Source organism: Balaenoptera physalus (genome assembly GCF_965194825.1).
Source record: "Balaenoptera physalus genome assembly, chromosome: 10".
Classification (NCBI taxonomy): Eukaryota; Metazoa; Chordata; class Mammalia; order Artiodactyla; family Balaenopteridae; genus Balaenoptera; species Balaenoptera physalus.
Genome location: NC_138889.1, coordinates 107,332,620 through 107,358,599, shown reverse-complemented (window position 1 = coordinate 107,358,599; position 25,980 = coordinate 107,332,620). Strand labels below are relative to the sequence as shown.

At 48.3% G+C, this 25,980-nt stretch overlaps 1 protein-coding gene across 4 annotated transcripts; it reads left to right on the top strand.

Annotated features, from left to right (window-relative positions):
* The first annotated feature begins 15,000 nt into the window (after positions 1 to 15,000).
* Positions 15,001 to 24,480, top strand: RELA (RELA proto-oncogene, NF-kB subunit). 4 transcript variants are annotated; one of them, XM_082477229.1, is made up of 11 exons: positions 15,002 to 15,361; positions 15,943 to 15,969; positions 16,072 to 16,223; positions 16,363 to 16,511; positions 17,399 to 17,490; positions 17,847 to 17,978; positions 18,841 to 18,945; positions 19,164 to 19,376; positions 22,016 to 22,096; positions 22,183 to 22,257; positions 23,052 to 24,480. In XM_082477229.1, the coding sequence occupies exons 1-11, from the start codon at positions 15,355 to 15,357 to the stop codon at positions 23,672 to 23,674; spliced, it is 1,656 nt and encodes a 551-aa protein (XP_082333355.1). In that variant the 5' UTR covers positions 15,002 to 15,354; the 3' UTR covers positions 23,675 to 24,480. The 4 variants fall into 4 exon arrangements, with proteins under 4 accessions (XP_082333356.1, XP_082333355.1, XP_082333357.1 ...); XM_082477231.1 differs by lacking the exon at positions 15,002 to 15,361 and adding an exon at positions 15,399 to 15,489; XM_082477230.1 differs by lacking the exon at positions 15,943 to 15,969 and having other exon boundaries at positions 15,001 to 15,361.
* Positions 24,481 to 25,980: the final 1,500 nt, after the last annotated feature.

Here is a 25,980-nt window from a genome sequence, read left to right as displayed (position 1 = left end):
CACAACCCCTACACACCAGAACTATATACAGCAAATCTCATTGTTAAAACACTATTACTAACAACATCTTTCCTATGGATTCGAGCATTCTACCCTCGATTCCGATACGATCAACTAATACACTTACTCTGAAAATACTTCTTACCTCTGACACTAGCCTTGTGTATATGACATGTCTCACTACCCATCATAACAGCAAGTATCCCTCCACAAACATAAGAAATATGTCTGATAAAAGAGTTACTTTGATAGAGTAAATAATAGAGGTTTAAGTCCTCTTATTTCTAGAATCATAGGAATTGAACCTACCCTTAAGAATTCAAAGTTCTTCATGCTACCACATTACACTACAATCTACAGTAAGGTCAGCTAAACAACCTATCGGACCCATACCCCGAAAATGTTGGTTTATATCCTTCCCGTACTAATAAACCCCGTTATCTTTATTATTATCTTAACAACCATCATTTTAGGGACTACAATCGTAATTACTAGCTCTCACTGATTGCTAGCCTGAATTGGGTTCAAAATAAACGTAATAGCTAACATCCCCATCATAATAAAAAACTTTACCCGTGAGCTATAGAAGCCTCCACTAAATAGTTTCTAACACAGGTGGCTGCGTCCATATTACTTATAATAGCAGTCATCATTAATCTACTGCACTCTGGCCAATGAACCATCACAAAGCTATTCAACCCAACAGCATCCATAATAATAACATAGCACTAGCTATTAAACTAGGACTATCCCCCTTCCACTTTTGAGTGTCCGAAGTAACACAAGGCATCCCCTTAACCGCAGGTCTAATCCTACTATCATGACAAAAACTTGCACCCCTGTCAATCCTTTATCAAATCTCACCATCAGTTAATCTATACCTAATATTAACCATATCCATACTTTCTATCCTAGTCGGAGGTTGAGGTGGATTAAACCAAACACAGCTCCGAAAAATCATGGCCTACTTGTCAATCGCGCATATGGGGTGAATAACAGCCATCTTACTGTATAACCCAACCATAACCATTCTAAACTTATTAATCTACATCATAACAATCCTCACTATATTCATGCTATTTATTCAAAACTCAACTACCACCACACTATCACTATCACAGACATGAAACAAAACACCTATTACCACAACCCTCACCATACTCACTCTACTCTCAATAGGATTCCCACCACTATCAGTATTCATGCTTAAATGAATGATTATTCAAGAAATAACAAAAAAATAATACCATTATTCTACCAACACTCATGGCCGTCACAGCACTACTCAACCTGTATTTCTACATATGGCTCACTTACTCCACAGCACTAACTTTATTCCCCTCTACAAACAACATGAAAATAAAATGACAATTTGACTCCACGAAACAAATAACCCTTCTACCAACTATAATCGTAATATCCACAATACTTCTACCTCTCACACCAATACTGTCAATCCTAGACTAGGAATTTAGGTTAGACCACACCAAGGACCTTCGAAGCCCTAAGCAAGTACAATTTACTTAATTCCTGCCCAATAAGGACTGCAAGACTATATCTTACATCAATTGAATGCAAATCAAACACTTTAATTAAGCTAAATCCTCACTAGATTGGAGGGATACATTTCCCACGAATTTTTAGTTAACAGCGAAATACCCTAATCAACTGGCTTCAATCTACTTCTCCCGCCTCGAGAAAAAAATGGGGGGAGAAGTCCCGGAAGGGTTGAAGCTGCTTCCTTGAATTTGCAATTCAAAATGATCATTCACCACGGGACTTGGCAAAAAGAGGGCTCAACCTCTGTCTTTAGATTTACAGTCTAATGCCTGCTCAGTCATTTTACCTATGTTCATAAATCGCTGATTATTTTCAACCAACCACAAAGACATTGGCACCTTATACCTACTATTTGGCACCTGAGCAGGAATAGTGGGCACTGGCCTAAGCTTATTAATTCGCGCTGAACTAGGCCAACCCGGCACACTGCTCGGAGACGACCAAATCTATAACGTACTAGTAACAGCGCAAGCGTTTGTAATAATTTTCTTTATAGTCATACCCATTATAATTGGCGGATTTGGAAACTGACTAGTGCCCTTAATAATTGGGGCACCCGATATAGCTTTCCCCCGTATAAACATCATAAGTTTCTGATTGCTCCCTCTTTCGTTCCTATTACTACTAGCATCGTCAATAGTTGAAGCCGGCGCAGGCACAGGCTGAACTGTGTACCCTCCCTTAGCCGGAAACCTAGCACATGCAGGAGCTTCAGTTGACCTCACCATCTTCTCTCTGCACCTAGCTGGCGTATCCTCAATTCTCGGGGCCATTAATTTTATTACTACTATTATCAACATAAAACCACCCGCCATAACCCAATACCAAACAACACTCTTCGTATGATCAGGCCTAGTCACAGCAGTATTACTTCTATTGTCCTTACCTGTCCTAGAAGCCGGGATTACCATACTGTTAACCGACCGAAACTTGAATACAACTTTCTTTGATACTGCAGGAGGAGGAGACCCAGTCCTATATCAACACTTATTTTGATTCTTTGGACATCCCAAAGTATACATTTGAATCCTACCTGGGTTTGGGATAATTTCACACATTGTAACTTACTACTTGGGAAAAAAAGAACCTTTTGGATATATAGGTATGGTATGAGCTATGGTATCAATCGGGTTCTTAGGTTTTATCGTGTGAGCTCACCATATATTCACAGTGGGTATGGACGTTGACCCACGAGCATACTTTACATCAGCCACTATAATTATTGCTATCCCTACAGGAGTAAAAGTATTTAGCTGACTGGCAACACTTCACGGAGGCAATATTAAATGATCACCAGCCCTGATGTGAGCCTTAGGTTTCATCTTCCTTTTCACAGTCAGTGGACTGACAGGTATTGTCCTAGCCAATTTGTCATTAGACATTGTCCTTCATGATATCTACTATGTAGTCGCACACTTTCACTACGTGCTCTCAATGGGAGCCGTTTTCACTATTATAGGGGGGTTTGTACACTGATTTCCACTATTCTCAGGATATACACTCAACATGAGCAAAAATTCACTTTGTGATTATATTCGTGGGTGTCAACCTAACCTTCTTCCCACAACATTTCCTAGGCTTATCTGGCATGCCTCGACAAGATTCCGACTATCCAGACGCCTACACAACATGAAATACTATTTCGTCAATAGGTTCATTCATGTCATTAACAGCAGTCATACTAATAATCTTCATTATCTGAGAAGCATTCACATCCAAATGAGAAGTATTATCAGTAGACCTTACTACCACAAATCTAGAGTGACTAAATGGATGCCCTCCACCATACCACACACTTGAAGAACCAGCCTACATTAATCTAAATGAGGACTCAGTGCTTTCACTGCTCAGGGCTTGGGTTCGATCCCTGGTCAGGGAACTAAGATCCCTCAAGCCCTGCGGCACAGCCAAAAAAAAAAAAAAAAAAAAAAAACCAAAAAACAAAACTCATTGAACTGTACACTCAAAACATATGCATTTATTGTAGGCAAATATATCTTAATAAAATTGATTTTAAAAAACAAGTGAAAATACCTACCCTGCCACTTCTGTACTGTGTCCTCGAATGGGTATCTTCCCTTCTCTGTACCTCAATTCGCTCATCTGTAAAATGGGAATCATAGTATCTCACGGGGCTGTTTTGAGAGATTTAAATGAGACTCATTCATATGAAGGGTCATGTTGTGAGCACTCCACAAAGGCCAGATAATATTACTGGGGGGGGGGAGCCATCCAATCCCTGCTGGCACCTATGGAAACCCCAGTTCCCTTCAATTGCATCTTGGCCCACACTACCCTGAGAGCAGGATCACTCCAGTTGGTCCAGTAGGACCAGCTTTTGATGCCAAGATCACACAACTCTTGGTGGCCAGGGGAACCCATTTCTCGTGCCCCAATCCCTGCTGATGCCCAGGGACTCTGTGAAGCCCCTCAGACTGACTCTTGGGCTCCCATCGGCCATCAGCCTTGAGAACACCCTTGACCCTGGCTCTATCCAGCCCAGAAGCACAGCACAGGCGTCAGGGCTGTGAGCAACCCAATCTCTCAGGGTTCTCTTTTCATTTCTACACCTCAGCCAGGGTGCAGGCCAGTGGGGACTGGGACACAGGCTCTTCCTGGGGACACCCCAACTTTTCCGCTCCTTTCTGAAGCCTCTGCTATTCCTCTCTTCTCCTCTCCTTTCATTATCTCCCTTGGGGAGGGTGGTAAGTTGATGGGCTCAATAGCTGAGCATTCGTTCTTCCACATCTATTGTTTATGACCCGGAAACCAGCACCATGGCTCCTTCTGTTCCACTGTGTCCTGAGTCAGTGACTAGAGAGGGAGTGTCACCAGATAAAAGGAAGTGTATGTGTGGGTGTGTGTGTGTGTGTTTGACCTGTGATGCTCTCTTAAGTGCTCACCTATTCCAAACAGCTATGAGGAGGAAGGGTGCAGTCCGAGGGAATGGCACTAACACTTGGTTTTGGGTCATGACTGGACTGGAGAGAGATTTTGGAAGTAGAAGAGGCCAGAATGTGGGGGAGGAACTGAGAAGTTGGGGGTGGGGACGGGGGAGCCAGTGCAGTGAGAACAGGCAAGCACACTTTGGACTGGAGAAGGGCAGAACATGAGTTTAGTCACAAGTGCCTGTGGGCTCTAGCTAGGGAAGGCGGGGCAGGTGCAGGAGACAGTTGGCAGGGGTGGGAAAGGGGAACTCGGAGTTTGGGGAGGGTAGGGAGGGCAGTGGATCGAGCCCGTCTTGCTGCCTGCTTGTTTGGCGAATGGCAGTGAAGCAGCAGGATTTTCTTTCCTCCTTTGCCAAGATTTGAACAGAGTGAAGCTCTGGGATTGCCCTGGACCTATGGCCACTCCAAGCCCCAAGTCAGGGCATCTCATGCTAGATCATCACAGCCAGCCCCGTGGCCCTGTCCTTTGTGTGGCTACCTCATCTAGGACCACATTTCCAAAGGGTCTGGAACCTGGAAATCTGCAATGATCCAGAAAGGCTAGAAGGGGTGGGTGGGTGGGTGTGTCACTGTCAAAATGGAACTTTTTATTTCTCCCTTTGAAATGTCAGTTCCACCAGGGCTAGAGCTTTGTCTTTCTCACTGCTCTGTCCCAGGCACATTGTGGGTCCACAGTAAATACCTTGCTTGGGTCAAGATCTGAGGGGATTTCCTAGGGTGGGGAGCAGCCTGGTGTCTTCTGTAAGGCTTCATGGGCAGATGGCTGACCATCTCATGGAAACCAAAGGGAGACGGATTTTGACCCTACATCACAAAGGACCTTGAAAAAACAGAGCTGCTGTGAGCATACTGTTGCCTGAAATGACCACGTTGAGGCCAGAGGTGGGCCTGAAGGGAAGATGACTTGCTTCAAGGCAGCACTGAAGGGCCCCTGTGGGTCTTTCCAGCCACTGCATCTAGGACTTGGCTCCCGAGTCACGTTGTGGTAGGTTCTTGCAACAAGATGTCAGCTCTTGAGTCAGACAGAATTGGATTTAAATCCTGGCCCCTCCATTAAGCTGTGTGACCTTGGGCAGGTTACCCAATGTCTCTGAACCTATTACCAAATCTGTAATATGGAGATCCTAGTGATACAACACTCACCTCAAAGGCTGGCTGTAAGCATTAGATTCAGAGGATCAGCCATATACAGCATTTAGCTCAACATCTGGCACACAGCCAATGCTCAGCAAACATTAGCTATTGTTACTGTGCTGGAGATGGCGGGGTGGGGTGGGGGGGAGCTGGTGCCCAGGGCCCAGTGAACTAGGACAGATCACATGTAAAGTAAATCAACTGGTGGGCGGCCAGAAAAGTGTCCGACAGTGCCTTCATTAACTATCCGAGTGCACTCTTCTAGTTTGATAGAATTTTGATACATACACTAAAGTTATCACTGGAAGGACAATATTCAGAGATAAGGAAGGTGTCATTTTAGGAGCATTATAGAAACAGATACTAAGTCCATAACTCGTGCAGAGATTTCTCATACATGTCAGAGAACTGACAGATAACTTGGTTCTAAGTGCTTTACCTAAGCAGGGAGTTTCAGGCACTAGTTTTATTCTCTGTTAGAACAACCGGATACAACAAAAGAAATATTTAGATTGTTTTGTAGACAATATTTAAATGGTTTTTATTAAAATCTGTGTTAATACAAAGTGAATCATCTGTAGAAATAGAAATTTTATCAACAATGACAATAAAGTTGTAGTTTTAAAATATTTAGCAAATATAATTAACATTAGGCCAACACTTAAAAATTCTCAGAACAAGAACAAGGTTAAAACACTGATTTTGAGACTCCCACTTGGAGCTAAACCCACAAGAGAGGCTGAATTAGTCCTAAAATGAACTTAATGCTCTTATGGCTCCCGCCCCCACTGAACTAACAACAGAAGCAGAAACAAACCCTCCATGGAGGGAAGCTTTGCCAAGTTAAGCCTCTAGGATTGTTTGATCTCACAACCACCACCAAACACATGAAAGTAAACTACTGTGAGTGAATATCAGCAGAAACAAGAAACCACTTATGGTATATGGTGTGAGGTAAGGATTCAGTTTTGTTTCTCCCTCCCTATTGTTCCAGCACCATTTTTTGAAAAGATTCACCTTTCCACATTGAATTTTCTTGGTACCCTTATCAAAAATCAATTGACCATGTATATGTAGGTCCCTTTCTGGTCTCTCTAATTAGCTTCATTTACCTATATCCCACTTTCTTGGTTACTGCAGCTTTTTTTTTTTTTACTTCAGAAAAACCCTTCTTCTTCTTCTTTTTTTTTTGGCTGAACCACGCAGCATACAGGATCTTAGTTCACCTAACAGAGATCGAACCCACACCCCCTGCAGTGGAAGCTCAGAGTCTCAACCACTGGACCATCAAGGCAGTCCTTCCAAAAAAACCCTTCTTTTTAAAAAATTTTTTTAATTTATTTATTTTATTTTTGGCTGCGTTGGGTCTTCATTGTTGCGCCTGGGCTTTCTCTAGTTGCTGCGAGCGGGGGCTACTCTTCATTGCAGTGCGCAGGCTTCTTGTGGCGGTGGCTTCTCTTGTTGCGGAATGCGGGCTCTAGGTCCGCGAACTTCAGTAGTTGTGGCACGCGGGCTCAGTAGTTGTGACCCGCAGGCTCAGTAGTTGTGACGCACGGGCTTAGTTGCTCCGCGGCATGTGGGATCTTCCCGGACCAGGGACTGAGCCCGTGTCCCCTGCCTTGGCAGGCAGATTCTTAACCACTGCGCTACCAGGGAAGTCCAAAAAAAAAAAAAAAACCCTTCTTTAATCAAATTCCAATATATAGCTTTAAAATAAAATTTGAAATCAAGTAATGTAATTCCTCCAACTTTGTTCTTTTTCAAAGATGTTTTGTCTATTATAGGTCCTTTGCATTTCCATATATTGATTATAGATTCAACTTGTAGAATCTTTTGTAGATTCTGCCAGTATTTTAACAGAGAATGCACTGAATCTATAGAGAAATTTGGGGAGAACTGATGTCTTAACAATATTGAATCATCCAATCCATGAACCTGGTTGTTAGCGCAGTGGGTTAACACAGTCCTCAGCCTTGTCATCCTGTGGCTGCTGCAATTGCCCATACATACTTATCAATAGGCATTGTCAGTGAATCTCTTGATTTCCAGATATATTTCCGCTGTCCTCCTTATGAAACAGAATCCTACCTCCTCATTATAATCAGATTTTGTTACTTCTGCCAGTGTAGATTCTGTTACTTCCGCCACCAGGGAAGCCCCCATTATCTCTTAATATATTACCTCTCCTCCATGCTTTCCATATGTTCTTTCTGTGACTTATTAATAAAATGATTAGATAAACCACAAGGAAAAAATACTTGCAAGACAAATACCTGAAAAACTACTTATATCCAGAATATATAAAGAACCCCTGGGCTTCCCTGGTGGCACAGTGGTTAAGAATCCGCCTGCCTAGGCAGGGAACACGGGTTCGACCCCTGGTCTGGGAAGATCCCACATGCCATGGAGCAACTAAGTCCGTGCGCCACAACTACTGAGCCCACCTGCCGCAACTACTGAAGCCTGCACACCTAGAGCCTGTGCTCTGCAACAAGAGAGGCCACCGCAATGAGAAGCCCACGCACCACAATGGAGTAGCCCCCGCTCGCCGCAACTAGAGAAAGCCTGCACGCAGCAACGAAGACCCAACGCAGCCAAAAATAAATAAAATAAATTTTAAAAAATTTGATCAGCGTGATAAAAACTCTCAGAAAAGTAGGAATAGAAAGGAACTTCTTCAACCTGATTAAAGGCATCTAGAGAAAAACCTGCAGCAAACATGATACTAATAGTGAAAGAGAATGCTTTCCTCCTAAGATCTGGAAAAAAGGTGAGGATGTCCATTGCTATCACTTTAAATCAGACTCGTACTGGAAGTTCCAGCCAGTGCAATAAAGTAAAAAAAAAAGAAAAAAGAAAAGAAGTTAAAAGGTATCCAGCTATCTGAATTGGAAAGCAAAAAGCAAAGCTGCCTTTATTATAAACAACATGATCATCTATGTAGAAAATCCTAAGAAATTTACCCTCCACTCCAAAAAAAAAAAAAGCTACAAGAACTAAAACGGGAGTTTGGCAAGGTTGCAGGATGCAATATTCAACAATAAATTATATTTCTATATACTAGCAACAATCATAAATTTAAAATTTAAGAACATTTAAAATACCAAAAATATTGAATACTTAGGGATAAATTTGACAAAAGATGTGCAAGACCTATACACTGAAAACTACAAAACAAAATGCATAAAGAAATTAAAGAAAACCTAAATAAGGGTAGAGATATACCTGAGATCATGGACGGAGAGACTTGATATTAAGATGTCAATGCTCCCCCAATTGTAGAAATTAACAAGCTGTATCTTAACATTTATAAGAAAATGGAAAGGATTGAAAAAAAAAAAAGAGGAAAGTTGAAGGATTACAGTACCTGATTTCAAGATATATTTTAGTGTTACAGTAATTGAGACTTTGTGATACTGGCGTAAAGATAAACATATAGATACATGCAACAGAATAGAGTCCGGAAGTATATCCATGCATATATGGTCAGTTGGTTTTCAACTAAGGTGTCAAAGTAATTCAATGGAGAAAGGATAATTTTTTCAACAAATGGTGTTGAAACAATTCAATAACTGTATGAAAAACAGGGAAAAAAAGAAAAAGAAAAAGAAAGAAGCATGCCCATACTTCATACCATGTACAGAGGTTAACTCGAAATGGATTATAAAAAAAAAAAAAAAAAATGGGACTTCCCTGGCGGTCCATTGGTTAAGACTCTGCACTTCCAAAACAGGGGGCGTGGGTTCCATCCCTGTTGGTGGAACTAAGACGCCACATGCTGTGCAGGGTAGCCAAAAAATAAAAAATAAAATGAAATGGATAGACCTAAATGTAAGAGCTAAAATTGTAAAGCTTCTAGAAAAAAAAAATTGGAGAAAATCATAGTGGCCTTGGGTTTGACAAAGATTTCTTTCTTTTTTAAAAAAAATTATTGAAGTGTATTTGCATACAATATTATATTAGTTTCAGGTGTACAACATAGTGATTTGATATTTTTATAGAATACACATTATACGAAGTTACTATAAAATATTGACTATTTTCTGCACTGTACATTACATCCTTGTGTCTTATTTATTTTATAACTGCCAGTTTGTACTTCTTAATCCCCTTCACCTATTTTGACCCTCTTCCCACCCCTCTCCCCTCTAGTAGCCACTGGGTTTGTTCTCTGTATCTATAAATCTGTTTCTGTTTTGTCATATTTATTCATTTGTTCTATTTTTTAGATTCTACATATAAGTGAAAACATACAGTACTTGTCTTTGTCTGACCTATTTCGCTAAGCATAATACCCTCCAGGTCCCTCCATGTTGTTGCAAATAGTAAGATTTCATTCCTTTTTATGGCTGAGTAATATTCCATTATATGTCACATCTTCTTTATCCATTCATCTCTAGATGGGCTAAGATTTCTTAAACATGACACAAAAGGCAAGAAGTACAAAAGAAAAAAAAATGGACTTCAGCAAAATAAAAATGTTTTATTCTGCAAATAATACTATTTTGAAAATGAAAAGGCAAGACACAGACTGGGAGAAAATATTTGCAAAGCATCCATTCAACAAAGGACTTGTATTTAGAATATAGAAAACCACATGTAATTCAAAAACTTGTATTTACAATATAGAAAACCATGTATAACCCAATTTTTTTAAAAAGGCAAACATTTGAATAATGCTTCACTAGATAAGATATATGGATAGCAAATAAGCGTATGAAAAGATTCTCGAAAAACCTCTGGTAAGACTTCTACAGAGAAATAGAAAGTACAAATAAATAGCATAATGAATGAAAAGTGACACATAACTATAGTTACAGCACATATGAAAAAGATAAGAAAACTGTCATCAACCTCATGCCAATAGATTTGAAAACTTAGGTAAAATAAATTCCAAGAAAAACACAACTTTTCAAAATTAACTCCGGAAAAGTGGAATAGTCCTATAAATACGAAATATTCCTATATATTAAAGAAACTGAAATAGTAGTTTAAAATTTTCCCACAAAGAAGTTATTTTTTAAAGAAATCCTTATGTGGAGATATACGTAATTCTGTATTTATGAGTCAATATAATGATTGTTTTAAAATACTCTCCCACCCCCCAAAAAAGGGGAGAGAGATGAAACAAAAATAGCAAAGCTGATAACCTACATAAGCTGAAGGATGGCTATATGGGGGTTAATTACACTATTCTCTCTAATATTGAGTGTGTCTGAAAATGTTCATAATGAAAGGTTAAAATAAATAAATAAAATAAAATCTTTCTGCAGAGAAAACAACAGCCACAGTCAATTTTACTGGTGAGTTTTACCAATCTTGCAAGTAATATATCATTCCAAATTTACATAGACTCTTCTGGGGAATAGAAAAGGGGGGATTTTTCCTCAAGTCATTCTATGAGGCTGGTACAACTTTGATACCAAAATTAGGCAAGGCCGGTGGGGGGAAGAAAAGGAAAACTACAGCCATTTTATTTACAAATACAGTTGTAAAATTTCCTCCTAAAATATCAGTGAATCAAATTCTACGATGTAACACACTGTGACCAAGTTAGGTTTATCCCAAGAATACAGGATGATTTACTATTAGGAAATCTATGTCATACTCGGCATTAACAGATAAATGAGAAGAATCTTCTCCATAAATACAGGAAAAGCATTTGATAAAAAATCAACACCCAGGGAATTCCCTGGCAGGCCAGTGGTTGGGACTCAGCTCTTCCACTGTTGGGGCCAGGTTCAATCCCTGGTAGTGGAAATAAGATCCCGCAAGCCTCACGGTGCAGCCAAAAAAAAAAAAAAATTAACACCCATTTATCATAAATGCAGTAAACTAGAACTAGAAAGGAGCGTCCTTAACTTGGTAATAGATATGTACCAAAACAAACAAACAAACAAAAAACAACAAACAAAACGAAACCAAAAACAAAACCAAAACTGAATGTAACCTAAGCACAAGAACTGCAAAAATATACCCTGTATTTAATCACATTATTGGTGGTAGAGTTGGTATCATTATTCTGAGTGTTTTGTGTATAGTATGAGACAGACCAAATGAGTAATTGTCTGGTATCACTGAGAGATGAGATTTTTTTTTATTGTAGTAAAATATACGTAATATAAAATTTACCATTTTAACCATGATTAAGTGTACAGTTCAGTGGCACTAAGTATATTCACTAACAATGTTGTGTTAATTTCTGCTGTTCATTCTTTTTTAAGGCTGAATGATATGCCACTGTATGTATATACCACATTTTGTTTATCTGTTCATCTGTCCAAGGACATCTGGGTTGCTTCTACCTTTTGGCTATTGTGAATAATGCTGCTATGAACATTGGTGTACAGATATCTGATTGAGTTCCTCCTTTCAATTGTTTTGTATATATACCCAGAAGTGGAATTGCTGGATCACATGATAATTCTGTTTAATTTCTTGAGGATTACTCTTTTCCACAGCAGCTGCACCATTTTTCATTCCCATCAGTGATGTACAAAGAAACCACTTTCTCCACATCGTCGCCAACACTTGTTTTGTTTTTCTGATAATAGCCATGAAGTAGGATTTCAGCGTGACTTTTCTTTGCATTTCCCTGATAGCTATTATGTTGAGCATCTTTTCACATGCTTATTGCCATTTTATATCTTCTTTGAAGAAATGTCCATTCAAGTCCATTGTTCATTTTTTATTTTTATAAATTTATTTATTTATTTATTTATTTTGGCTGCATTGGGTGTTCGTTGCTGCACTGGGGCTTTCTCTAGTTGCGGCGAGCAGGGGCTACTCTTCGTTGTGGTGGGCGGGCTTCTCATTGCAGTGGCTTCTCTTGTTGCAGACCAGGGGCTCTAGGCGTGGGGGCTTCAGTAGTTGTGGCTCGCTGGCTCTAGAGTGCAGACAGACTCAGTAGCTGTGGCGCACGGGCTTAGTTGCTCCGCGGCATGTGGGATCTTCCCGGGCCAGGGCTCAAGCCCGTGTCCCCTGCATTGGCAGGCGGATTCTTAACCACTGTGTCACCAGGGAAGTCCCATTGCTCATTTTTTAAATTGGGTTGTTTGGTTTTTTTGGTTGTTGAGTTTTAGGAATTATTTATATATTCTGGCCAAAGATGGAACAATTTGAAGTTCAATAAAAATTGTAATAGATTAAAGCACATCAAATATGTTTAAATCCATGAATTCATTAAGATATTTTTTAAATGCTTACTAATCAATTTTAGAGGATGTTAAAGAACCAAGGCATTATTCTGAAAACTGATAAAGAGAAATTCTATACTCTAAAAAAATCATTTTTAGGTATATACCCAAGAAAATTCTGGATACATGTGTAACAGGAGACATTCACAGGAATGTTCTTAACAACACTGTTTATAATAGCAACAAACTGGAAACCCAAATGGCCATCCTCAGAATGAATAAATAAAAAACTGTGGTACATTTACAGAATAGTATACAGCAGTAAAAAACTGAACTATGAAACAGACAAATATTAGTAAGGTGTTGAATGAAATATGCAAATAACAAAGGACAACAAATAACATGATACTCTCTTCATGGAAGTTCAAAACTAAGCAAAACCAAACATGATATTGTGTAGGCATGTATACGTGAGTACAATTTTTTTCTTAAAAAATTTTTTTCTTTAGTAAAATCAAAGGAATAACAAATACAGAATTCTGGATGATGGCACCCTAGACACGGGGATAAGGAGCGGATGAACAGGTGAGGAGCACGTGGGTAGATGTTAAGTCCTGTTGGTGTTCTATCCAGCCTCTTGAGTTTTGCAGTGGGTACACTGGAATTCAACATATTAATTTAAAAGTTAAAAGTTATACATGTATAAATTTTTAAAAGAGGATCATGCCAGCATCAATGATCACTGTGTGTCATTAATCAAAGGTTATAGGGCTTCCCTGGTGGCACAGTGGTTAAGAATCCACCCGCCAATGCAGGGGACAAGGGTTCGAGCCCTCGTCCGGGAAGATCCCACATGCCCTGGAGCAACTAAGCCCGTGTGCCACAACTACTGAGCCTGCGCTCTGGAGCCCAGGAGCCACAACTACTGAGCCCAAGTGCTGCAACTACTGAAGCCTCGCACCTAGAGCCTGTGCTCTGCAACAAGAGAAGCCACTGCAATGAGAAGCCTGAGCACCGCAACAAAGAGTAGTCCCTGCTCGCCGCAACTAGAGAAAGCCCGCGCAGCAACGGAAGACCCAGCGCAGCCATAAATGAATGAATGAATGAATGAATGAATGAATGAATAAATAAATAAAATAATTAATCCATTCTGTCGTCCTGACGTCTGCCTCCTCATAAAAAGCAAGGTGACTTTTCTAATCCGGGCAGCCACATGAGAAACTGAAATGAGTGGGAGGGGTGGTAACTGTTTTCACTTTTCTCTTCCTGTTTTTTTAGAGCCTGGGAAAGAAAGTCAGAATTTCCAATCTTTTCCAATTCCCACATGATTCCCTAATTTAGAACGGACTTAGAGAAAATAAAAAGGCTTCCTCCATCTGGGGAAGACTCTGCCGCCTGCCATGGAGCAGCCTCATTCTGGGATGAGGAAGCTGCCTTGGGGTTGGGGGGGGCCGCGGTGCTCCAGGCCCACCCTCACCCGCTCGAACGTGCCTTGGGCTTGGCCTTGGGGGAGGCTGAGCTCTGCCCGGACCGCTGCACCCCTGGCGAGGAGTTACAGGACGTTTAATTAGTGGAAATGCTTTGGGAGACGGCTGGACCCCAGGAGGAAGCCGTGGGGAGACAGGCGGGGGATGTGACCCTGCGGGTTCAAGCGGCCCCTGGGGGTCCCGGACCTTCTAAAACAGAGGCGGCAGGTTGCAGAGACGAGGCTCCAGAGATTTACCTCTGGGCGCCCCCTGCCCTCCCATTGCCCCGAGGGCCGGCAGTGTGGATGATCTTAAACAGATGAGCCTGGGCCCGGCTCGCCTGTGGGAAAGGACGCGGCGCGGAGCCTCGGACCACGCTAGTGTGCAGCAGGCTCCGCGAAGCCCACGATCCAAGCACTGCCAGGTGGAGAGGTCCGGGCACTTCCCTTTCCCCTCGTTGCAGCCAGATTGGGGGGGACGGGAAATTAAAAAGTGCTTCTGCGGCAACAACCACCGAGAACGACCAGCCCTTTTATCGACTAGGAAACCGTGAGGAGTTCAGCCACCTGGCCTTTGAGGGCAAAGCAGGCCCGAGCCCTCCCCTGCGCAGGGCGGGCGGTCGAAGCCCAGCAGCCCTGGCTTTGCTCCAGACCCGGCTCAGGGTGACATCACCAAACTCCTCGGATCGGAGGAAGGGGGCCCCGAAATCCCCTAAAAACATTGTGAGTAATCGCCGGCCCCGCCCTCCAGGCGGGGCCCAAACTCGGGAACGAGCCGAGCCGCCCCGCCAGCCCCGGGAGCGGCCCCCAGGCGAGCAGCCTCTCGGTGCCCCGCGCAGCGCGCACTGGCTCCGGGTCCCCAACAGCGCTGGCACGCACGGCCTCCCGGTCCTCCGCGCGGCGCTCACTCGCCCCTAACCCCCGCGAGGGGCGGCAGGGGCGGCGGCGGCGGCGGCGACGGCGGCGACCCAGCGCGCAGGCGCGGTCGGATTCCCGGCAGTGACGCGGCGGCGGGCGCGCGCAGCGCATTTCCGCCTCTGGCGAATGGCTCTGCTGTAGCGCGCGCCGCGGGCCCAGCTGCGACCCCGGCCCCGCCCCCGGGACCCCGGCCATGGACGGTGAGGGCGACCTCTGACCCCGCGGGGTGGCGGCGCTGTGGCCGCCGGGACCGCGGCCGGAGCCCCTGCGTCGCCCTCCGACCCTTCCTACGCCGATGGGCGCTGCGCGGGGAGCGGCCGGCCGGATGGTGGCGCGGGGCGGGGCGGGCGTTCGGGGGTCTGACTCAGTTTCCCCTCTGGGTGTGGGGTGTGGGGGGGGCGTTGACTCAGTTTCCCCCCGGGGTCCGGGGGGGCAGTTCCGATTTAGTTTCCTCGTTAGGGGGGACTGTATCTGACTCAGTTTCCTCTCGGGATGGGGGTGAGGGTGCCCTCCCTTGATTTAACTTATGAAAATAGAAGAGACCCTGACTCAGTTTCCCCTGGTGGAGGGAGGCCCCCATCCCCGGCTTCCCTCAGGAAGCAGGTGCTTCTGGCTCCTTTACCCCTGCCCCTTAGTTTCCCTGCAGGTTCCAGGTGGCAGGCCCCGACTCCGTGTCCCTGGGAAGGGGCCTGGCTCCATCTCCTCGCTGTGGGGAAGCAGGCCTTCCCTGGTGAGGACAGGATGTGTCCTTGTGCTGACCCTTGTCTCCCTCTCCTTTCAGACCTCTTCCCCCTCATCTTCCCCACGGGTAAGTGGGCCATCCTTTCTCAGTGGGTTGGGACGAGCTCCCCAGGGTCAGGGGCAATGGGGTCAGCCATCTGATGGGGGCTGGCCCGCGTGTCCCCCACAGAGCCGGCCCAGGCCTCCGGCCCCTACGTGGAGATCATCGAGCAGCCCAAGCAGCGGGGCATGCGCTTTCGCTACAAGTGCGAGGGCCGCTCAGCAGGCAGTATCCCAGGCGAGAGGAGCACAGATACCACCAAGACCCACCCCACCATCAAGGTCAGCACAGCGCCCGGGTGGGGGACGCAGAGTCAGTATGGGAGGGAGTTGCGTTCAGGCCCACACAGTCTGTGTCTGGGAGGTGGGAGGTGGGTCTGGAATTTCTGAGCCTCTAGGGTTCTCTCTGTACTTTGGACAGATCAATGGCTACACGGGGCCAGGGACAGTCCGCATCTCCCTGGTGACCAAGGACCCCCCTCACCGGCCTCACCCCCATGAGCTTGTGGGGAAAGACTGCCGGGATGGCTTCTATGAGGCTGAGCTCTGCCCGGACCGCTGCATCCACAGGTGAGCTCGTCATGGGTGGCAGGGGTGGTGGTGAGATGGAGGGCGGAGAGGCGGGGCAGCTGTGTAGCTAACTGTTACAGTGTTACTCCTTTCTGGAGGGAGGGCAGAATTCCTCACTCCTTGTTCTGTCCCCAGCTCTGCAAGCAGATTCCTTTGTCTTGAAATTGTCTGTGTCTCCTCTCTCAAGCGGAGAGGAGCTCCTTGTGAGCTCCATGGAAAAGGAATGGGTCCCTACTCACCTCTGAACCCCTAACCCCTGTGGCTGGAAGGGCGAGTCCCTCAGTGTCACATCTCTCGTAGTGGGAAAGAAAACCACTGAACCACCGGTCTCCCCTGAAGCTTACATACTAGTTGACAGAGGCAGGCCATAAATAAATATACAAATAACTAAACAAGATACTGTTAGGGAGTCATCATTCAGTGATGAAAATAAAGCAGTAATAGTTTGGAAGAAGAGTCCGAGGTGGGGGAGGCGAAGGAGCTGGTCTCATTCCTTTGGATTGGGAGGTCAGAAGGGCCTCTCGCAGGTAAGACCTAAATGTGGGAAAGCAGAGAAGCACCGAAGGAAGACGCCCAGCAGAATGAACAGGTGCAAAAGCCTTTGAAGTGGGAATGAGCTTCATGTGTTTGGAGAAGGGAAAGAAGCCCCTGTGGCAGAGGGTAGGGAGCCGGCAGGGACTGCAGCTGGGGCCAGGTGCCAGGGCACAGGGCCTTGTCAGCCAGAGTAGGGAGTGGCTTTCACGGTGGCATGGTTGGGGACCATTCAAGGGGCTTAAGCACGAAGTGCTCACCTGGCGAGTGGGTGGGGGAGAACGGGCAGAGTGGGCAAGGCAGGAGGGCCCATGCTCTTCTGGAGACAGTGGGACTGATGCCCGGGGGGGCCTCAGCTTCCAGAACCTGGGGATCCAGTGTGTAAAGAAGCGGGACCTGGAGCAGGCCATCAGTCAGCGCATCCAGACCAACAACAACCCCTTCCAAGGTGAGGGCGGCGGCGGCAAAGGCCTGGGCCTGCCTGGAGCACCTCCAGCCTCTGTCGCCCCCTGAGGCCACCTTCCCCTCATCTGTCCCTCGCTGGCCAAGACCCACAGTACAGATGGAATCTTGCTGTTTACCATTGGGAAAAGAGACCCGGAGAGGGGACATAGGGAACGTGGCGTCCAGGGTCACAGGTGGAGACAGTGATGGGTCTAGAACCTTCTCTTCCTCCTCTTCTAGGGCTCCTACCATTTCACATGCCCTCAAACAGCCCTCCCAACCCAGAGCTCACCCCTGCACACACACATGTCCTGCTCCCTCCCCCGCCCAGGAGCGCCTGACCATCTCTTTTTCTGGCAGTTCCCATAGAAGAGCAGCGTGGGGACTACGACCTGAATGCCGTCCGGCTCTGCTTCCAGGTGACAGTGCGGGACCCGGCAGGCAGGCCCCTACGCCTGTCGCCTGTCCTCTCTCATCCCATCTTTGACAACCGTGAGTGACCAGGGAACTGCAGGCAGGGAGGAGGGGTGGACCTGTGAGGAGGAAGTGGGGGCGGGCACGGGGGCCTGCAAAAGTTGCTCTGGCTTTGTCCGGTCATCCAGCGTATTCGTCGTCTCCTCTGTGCCCAGCACTGTGCTGGCCGGGGAGACGAGGCAAAGAAGACCCAGAGCTGCCCTCGAGGTACAGCTTCCAGGCTGGCAGGGAGTCAGATGGGAGACAGGCATTTCCAATACGTGACGAGAGGGTGGTATGCCCAGAACTGTACTAATGACTCCAGGAAATGAACTCCCAGAAATGAGATAATGTTAGAGAGTAATAATTCAATGATGAAAGCTCACAGGAAGTTCACGGATGATTGGGCCGACATTGATCAACTGCAGTCTTTAATTAAGTAGCCAGCAGGATGAGTGAAAATAAAAGGCCTTTGGAGCCCCGAGGCCCGGAAACCAGGATGAACCGGGGGGTCAGGAGGGAAGGGTTCATTGCCAAGGCGGGTATGAATGGGCCTTGAAGACTACTTGGGTCAGGTGGAGAAAGAGGAGTTGTGATCACGTTGGTTCCCATTGGATTGTAAGCTCCGTGAGGGCAGAGATGTTTAGGTTTTGTGCGTGGTTATATTCTTCAGGCCTAGAACAGAGCTGGGGACAGAGTAGGTGCTAGTAGATAAATAGTTGCTGAATTGGTTGGGGTGAGGAGCCAATGGGAATGGTCGAACCTTGGCTGCAGAGGTACAGTCAGCAAGCTCTATAGACAGCCTTGACTCTGGGCTGGGCAGGAGCCTTGCATTTCCTGCAGGTCAGCCCAGGAGACCTCTGGTGGTTCAGGGCTTCCTTCCTTATTCCCACACCCTCAGGCGCCCCCAACACTGCCGAGCTCAAGATCTGCCGAGTGAATCGGAACTCTGGGAGCTGCCTTGGGGGGGATGAGATCTTCCTGCTGTGTGACAAGGTGCAGAAAGGTACATACCCGGGAGGAGGGCTGTACTCTTTGGATCAGGAGGTGAAGGGCAGGGCTGAGCAGACATGGTGAGTGTCAGGGAACTGGTGTAGACACTCCCCCAACACCTTGGGGACAGTAGGGCGATGTATGTCCAGAGATAAGTAGCAGCAATTGTAGGGGGCGGCAGGCTGGGTGAGCTGAGCACAGTGACCCACGAAGCCGCCCCATCTCTGGCAGAGGATATCGAGGTGTATTTCACGGGACCAGGCTGGGAGGCCCGAGGCTCTTTTTCACAAGCTGATGTGCACCGGCAAGTGGCCATTGTGTTCCGGACGCCCCCCTACGCGGACCCCGGCCTGCAGGCCCCCGTGCGCGTCTCCATGCAGCTGCGGCGGCCTTCCGATCGGGAGCTCAGCGAGCCCATGGAATTCCAGTACTTGCCAGACACAGGTACCCAGCTGGGGAGGGTAGCAGCAGGGCTGTTGGGCCCCAGCCAGTGGGAGTGAGGCCAGGCCTGGATGTGGCAGCTGTAGGTGAGGGTCAGAAGCTGGAGTCGGGCGGGGATTTACACAGTAATCAGATTATCTTTCTTGCCTCATTTAATAGTAACGATACCCATGACTTACAGAGCTCTTATTACAGGCATGGCCCTATTCCAGGCATATCAGCAAATTACCTGATTTTATTCTCTAATGAACCTTTTGAGGTGGGAGTGAGCATCTAACCTGCCTGAGGTCACATACTCAGTGAGTATGACCTCATTTGAACCCAGGCCATCTGGCTCCAGGGTCCTGTTGCCACACCGGATCTCTCTTAAGACTACCACACAGCCATGGTTTGGTCAAGGCTTTCGGGCATCTGATCAAATAGGAACAGCCAGAGTGATCCTTTATTCAAAGTCCGTCATCCAGCCTGAGAGTGTTTCCTGCCCTGGGAACTGTCGAATAGAGTGTAGAAAGCAACCCCCAAAACGGCCATCAGTTCATTCCACAAATAATCACTGAGTGTCCACTTGGTGCCAGGGCCTGTGCCAGGTCATCTGAATACAAAGATGAATAAGACATGTTCCCTGCTCTTTGGAAGCTCAGTCACATGAGGAAGACACACATGCAAAACAGAGCCTTAAGTCACAGAGTAACGTGCGAAATGGAGGTGTGTGCAAAATACCGTGGGAGCTGGAGCCGGCTGCGTGGAGGAGTTGGCATTTAAGTTGGAGAAAGACCCAGAAGTGCATTTTCTAGGCAGGTGGAGCAGCACCTGGAAGGGCACGGGTGTTGAAGAGCGCACGGCGCAGCACGTTTGGGGACAGCTTTGCGGTGGGAGCTGATGTCGGTGGTGAGCAGGCCCCGGCAGGAGGGCTGGTTTGCTTTGTTTGCTTTGTTTTGTTTTGTTTTTGGCTGCGCCACGTGGCATGTGGGATCTTAGTTCCCCGACCGGGAATCGAACCCTCACCCCCTGCAGTGGAGGTGCAGAGTCTTAACCACTGGATCGCCAGGGAAGCCCCAGAAGGGCCTTGAAGGTTGGACTCTAGGCATTCATCCACGGTCGCATCCTAAGGCAGTGGGGAGCCACCAAAGGTTTCTGAGCAGAGAAGTGACATGAGCAGATCTGGAACTTGCTTTGGCAGCAGCGTGCAGAGGATCTGAGATGGGGAGACTCGGGGTGGGGAGGCCATTTTGGAAGATGTTTTGGTCATCCTGGGAGAGAAGGTACCGTATGAACCTTGCAGAGGGAATGCAAAGCGAGACGATCTCATCTACTGCCGGCCGCCTTGGGGACCCTCAGCCCCACGGGCCCTTTGTGTACAACACACACCAAGCCCAGTCCCCCTCAGGACCTGTGTTCTAGCTGTTGCCTCTGCTTGGAATGCTTGGCCCCCAGATCTTCACGTGATGGGCTCACACCAGTGCTTCCCCGGACACCTCTAAACTAGATTCCTTGATCTTCTGGTGGTGGTACATCACCCTGTGCCTCTCCCTCAGAGCTCCTATCACTTGTATGTGGTTGTGTCTTCGCCCCTCTGTCATTAGGATGTCAACTTTTGGGAGCCGGAACCTTGTCCGCTTACTCAGGGCCATATCCCAGTGGCTCAGATGGAGCCTGGCACGCAGTAGGTGCTCGGTAAATATGTGTCCAGGCGGTGAATGGTAGGGAGTGAGAAAGAGCAAGATGCTGAGGATGTGTCCAAGGTTTGGGGACAGGGCAGAGAGGTAGGGAGGGAACACAGAAGGAGAAAGAACCAGAACCAGGTGTTTGAGGTGAGATGGTGAGGTTGGCTTTGGACTGTTGCCGTCGAGTCCTTTGGGGATATCCAAGTGCAGCAGTAGTTAGAAAGTTCTGAAAGCTCCAGACTGAACTCTGAGACCATCAGAGAGAAGATTAAGCGTCTGTTGAAGTCTGAAGCTGGTCTGTCGTGCCTGGGCTGCCCCAGAGAGCAGAGGGCACAGTGCCAGGCCTGATCAAGGCTGGAGGGGAACAGGGATGTCAGCTGTGCCCCTGACCTGGGAGTACCTGTGTGGCCTTCAGAGGGCAGATTCAGCTAACAGAGGTCTTCTCACAAAGCCATGGCATTCTTATAATTGTTTTGTTTTGGCGGTGTTGGGTCTTCATTGCTGCGCGCGGGCTTTCTCTAGTTGCAGCGAGCAGGGGCTACTCTTCATTGCGGTGCGCGGGCTTCTCACCGCGGTGGCTTCTCTTGTTGCGGAGCACGGGCTCTAGGCACGCCGGCTTCAGTAGTTGTGGCACACGGGTTCAGTAGTTGTGGCTCACGGGCTCTAGAGCGCAGGCTCAGTAGTTGTGGCACACGGGTTTAGTTGCTCCGCGGCACGTGGGATCTTCCCAGACCAGGGATCAAACCCGTGTTCCCTGCATTGGCAGGCAGATTCTTAACCACTGCGCCGCCAGGGAAGTCCCCATTCTTATAATTGTTGAGTGTCACAGAGTCACACAGCTCTTCTCATTGGCTGAGAAGGTTTGGAGAAAGGGCCTTAGAGAAGTTTGTCCCGTCACCTACCTCCCAAGGGTCCTTTGAGAGCTTTGGGGGTCCAGCTGGGGAGAGTAAGACCCGCTTTTCTCCATTACTTTCCCAGATGATCGTCACCGGATTGAGGAGAAACGCAAAAGGACATATGAGACCTTTAAGAGCATCATGAAAAAGAGTCCTTTCAATGGTAAGAGGGGCAGTGGGAGAATTAGAGAGAAGGCGGGGGAAGGGGGACCTTGGGCGCCAAGAACTGACCCAGCCTTTGCCTCACAGGACCCACCGACCACCGGCCTCCGACCCGGCGCATCGCTGTGCCTTCCCGCAGCTCAGCTTCCGTCCCCAAGCCGGGTAAGGATTTCCTTAAGGTTGCCCCACCAGAACTATAGGCTCAGATCTGTTCAGCGCGTGGTTTAGACCCATTCTGGGAGGGAGATGAGCAGTAAGTCTCAGCAGCAGATGTCTGAAGCCTGCTCTCTGTTGGGCTCCTGTTTCTCAGGGCCTGAGGCCTAGTTGCCTGTGTCACAGCCGTCAGGGAAGCGGTGAAGATGCAGATTCCTGGGCCCCTAACAGACCTGTGGAATCAGAGGCTCTGGAGGTGTGGCCCAGGAGCCAGCAACCTCTTGGGGATGAGAACCCCTATGCCAGTTAAACCCCACTTTGGAGACCTTGAGATACAGAAGTTTCAAAAATGCACAGTCTCTGCCCTCAGCTCTCCATTGAAGTGGGGCAACAAAAAAAATCACCTCTAAAGTAGCAAAACAGCAAACTGAATGTGCTGCTGTGTGGCTCAAAGAAGAATGACGACCCCCTGCTTACTGGGTGTTGCTTGGGCCCAGGCCCACTTAGGGCTTGGTCTTTCAGCTGTAAGATAAGGTTTCACCAGCTCTGAAAGCGTCCCTTCCTCTGAAAGGCTGTGAGAGTTTTGTGGGCTAGGGTAGACAGGGAAGGCTCCAAGGAGTTGAGGCTAGAACTGGACCTTACAGGCGAGGTCAGATCGGATTAAGAGGAGGGTGCTAGGGTGCTGGCTGTGATGCCACAGAGAAGGACTGATCCTAAGCAGTCTTGACAGCAGCTGGGGTCCAGAGGATGGGGTGGGCCTCTGAGGCTTTCTCTGACCCCTGCCTCTCTGTTTCTCTTTCCAGCTCCCCAGCCCTATCCCTTTACACCATCTCTCAGCACCATCAACTTTGAGGAGTTCTCCCCCATGGTCTTTCCTTCTGGGCAGATCCCAAGCCAGACCTCGGCCTTGGCACCGGCCCCTGCCCCAGTCCTGGCCCAGGCCCCAGCCCCTGCCCCAGCCATGGCATCAGCCCTGGCCCAGGCCCCAGCCCCTGGCCCAGTCCTAGCCCCAGGCCTTGCTCAGGCTGTGACCCAACCTGCCCCCAAGACCAACCCAGCTGGGGAAGGGACACTGACAGAGGCCCTGCTGCAGCTGCAGTTTGATGCTGATGAAGACCTGGGGGCCCTGCTCGGCAATAACACAGATCCAGCCGTGTTCACAGACCTGGCATCCGTCGACAACTCTGAGTTCCAGCAGCTGCTGAACCAGGGTGTACCCATGGCCCCCCATACAGCTGAGCCCATGCTGATGGAGTACCCTGAGGCTATAACTCGTCTGGTGACAGGGTCCCAGAGGCCCCCTGACCCAGCTCCCACTCCCCTGGGAGCCTCTGGCCTCACCAACGGCCTCCTCTCAGGGGATGAAGACTTCTCCTCCATTGCGGACATGGACTTCTCAGCCCTTCTGAGTCAGATCAGCTCCTAAAGGGCAGGGACCTGCCCTGCCCAGAGCACTGGGTTGCAAGGGATGGAAGCCCTCCCAAAGCAAGCACTTATGGATTCTGGGGGGGGGGGGGGGGGTGTTCTCCAGCTGCCCCCTACTTTTTTGGGTGATGTCTTCCTGGGGAGGGGGGGTGCATTTTATTCTTCTATTGGCAGTATCTATCTCTCTCTCTCTTTTTGGAGGTGCTTAAGCAGAAGCATTAACTTCTCTGGAAAGGGGAGAGCTGGGAAAACTCAAACTCTTCCTTCCCTTATCCTGATACTCAGCTCCAGTCTCTATAGGGAATTCTGGGGTCCCTCAACCCCACCCTCCAGCTTCTAGTACTCTCCTAGAGAGAGGGACAGGCGGGAGCTATGGCCTTTGAGGCCACAAAGCCTTATTACCAAGTGTCTTCCTCAAATCGTGGGTTCATTTACACCTTGAGCCAAAATAATGCCCCTGTTACCAGCCACTGTGTGGTGCTGGCATTCTTTGTGCCTAACCACCAGCATTTGAGGGGCTGGCCTTCCTACCCTGCAGAGGGCTCTGCCAGCTCTTTCCTTGCTGGGTTGTGGTTGAAGGGAACTGGTGGGATAGCACTGGTCCTCTCCAGGATCCAGGGAGGTTCTCTCTGAGACTGCTCTGTTCCCCCTTTTCTCAAGTGCCTTAGTAGTAGGGCGAGTTGTTCGGAGGGTCATGGGGAGAGCAGGCTGGCTGCTCTCCAGTCAAAAGGCTGTTTTTAGTGAAGAATCAAAGCATTTAGACTATTGCTTTTTCTACTCTGAACTAATAAATTCGTTGCCAAGCTGGCCAGAGATTTGCCTTCTTTCAGCAAACACTCAGCACACTCTTTGTTGGTCATTTCAGGCTGGACGTTGGTGACACAGAGTTGGATGAATACATTGCTATCCGGGAGCTTGCAGTCTGAGGTTGCCTGTGGAAACGCCTAGATACCAGCAGGTGGATGAAAGCAGGCAGCTAAGGGGGTGGGAGTTGGGGGAGGTCCCAGCCTAGTGAGAACCCGGTAGGGCCCAGTAGCTGTGGGGATGGAGCATTTTCAGGAAGGTTTTCACAGAGGCCACACTAGCTTCAGGTCTTACATCAACAGAGGAGGGTGGATTTCGCAGAGGGACTAGCCAGCGTTTGTAGGTGAGCGGGGTAAGAGAGACGTTGAAAGGTTCGATGGGGCCAGTCTGTGAAAGATCAAGAACGCGGGGCTAAGACGTTCGGAGTTCATCCCTTAAATGGATGAGGGAGTGTTTGCATCTGTTGGGGAAGGGGAGGTACCAGGTAAAGGTCTATGCTTTGATACCCTGCCCTGGGAGCACCGAGGAAATCTTAAATCCGAAGCCGCCGTTCCACCACCGCGCGCACGCCCAGGAGTCCTGAACAAAAACAAATCGACTTCCAGCGGGACTAGAACTGGACGTACTTCCGGCTTGGCCCGACGCACGCGCAGTAAAGCAGGGTCGCCAGAGGCCGTGGCCCGCTAGAGCCTGCCTTCGCTAGTGCGCATGCGCACGGATAGCAGTCTACAACAGGGGCGCCAGGTAATGCGCTTCAGGAAAACCCATCCTGAGGCCGGTGGCGGCGCAGGGTTTTGCGGGAGGGTGAAGGCAGGAGCAACCGGGCTTCAGTGGGACGTGCTGCAAATCTAGCGAGTCCCCTGGGAACACAGTAGGCCCCAGGGTGCAGACTCCGATGGACGGTGTCTACGAGGAAAGATGCCAGCTGGCGGCGGAATGTTGGCGAACCGGAAAGCATCGAGCGAATCGTGCTTCGCTCCAGGCTCTTGGTCGGGGGGCAGGGTCTGAAGCAGGTGGGCCACTCTGGGACCAGGCCAAGCTGTACTTACGAGCGAGGGGCGGAACCCGAGCGTGGTGGCCAGGTCAGGACCCCGGCGAAGCTGCTGGGGGCGCTTGGGGAGGTGGGGCTTGATGGAGCAGCGGCGCTGTAAATGGGGCGAGGGCGAGCGCCAGGAGGGACCTGGCGGGGTGAGAAGGCTAACCACAGGAAACTGATGGCAGAGCTGCCCTCAGTGTGGCCAACCTGAGGCCCAGAGGAGAATGAGTGAGCCCAGGTCCTCCAACCCAGGCTGTGCCTCGCTCTTCTTGGCTTTCCCAGTGTCCTGAAGTGACATCCCGTGACCCCCAGAAGCCCTGTCACGGTCCTTCCCACACTCCCTGAGTGACTTCTTCATGCTCATGGCTCACCAGTCCCAAATCCTTGTCTCCAGCCCAGACTTCTCTCTCCAGTGCACCAGCCCACTGGACATCGCACACTGACATCCCTCAGGCCTCTCAAACTCT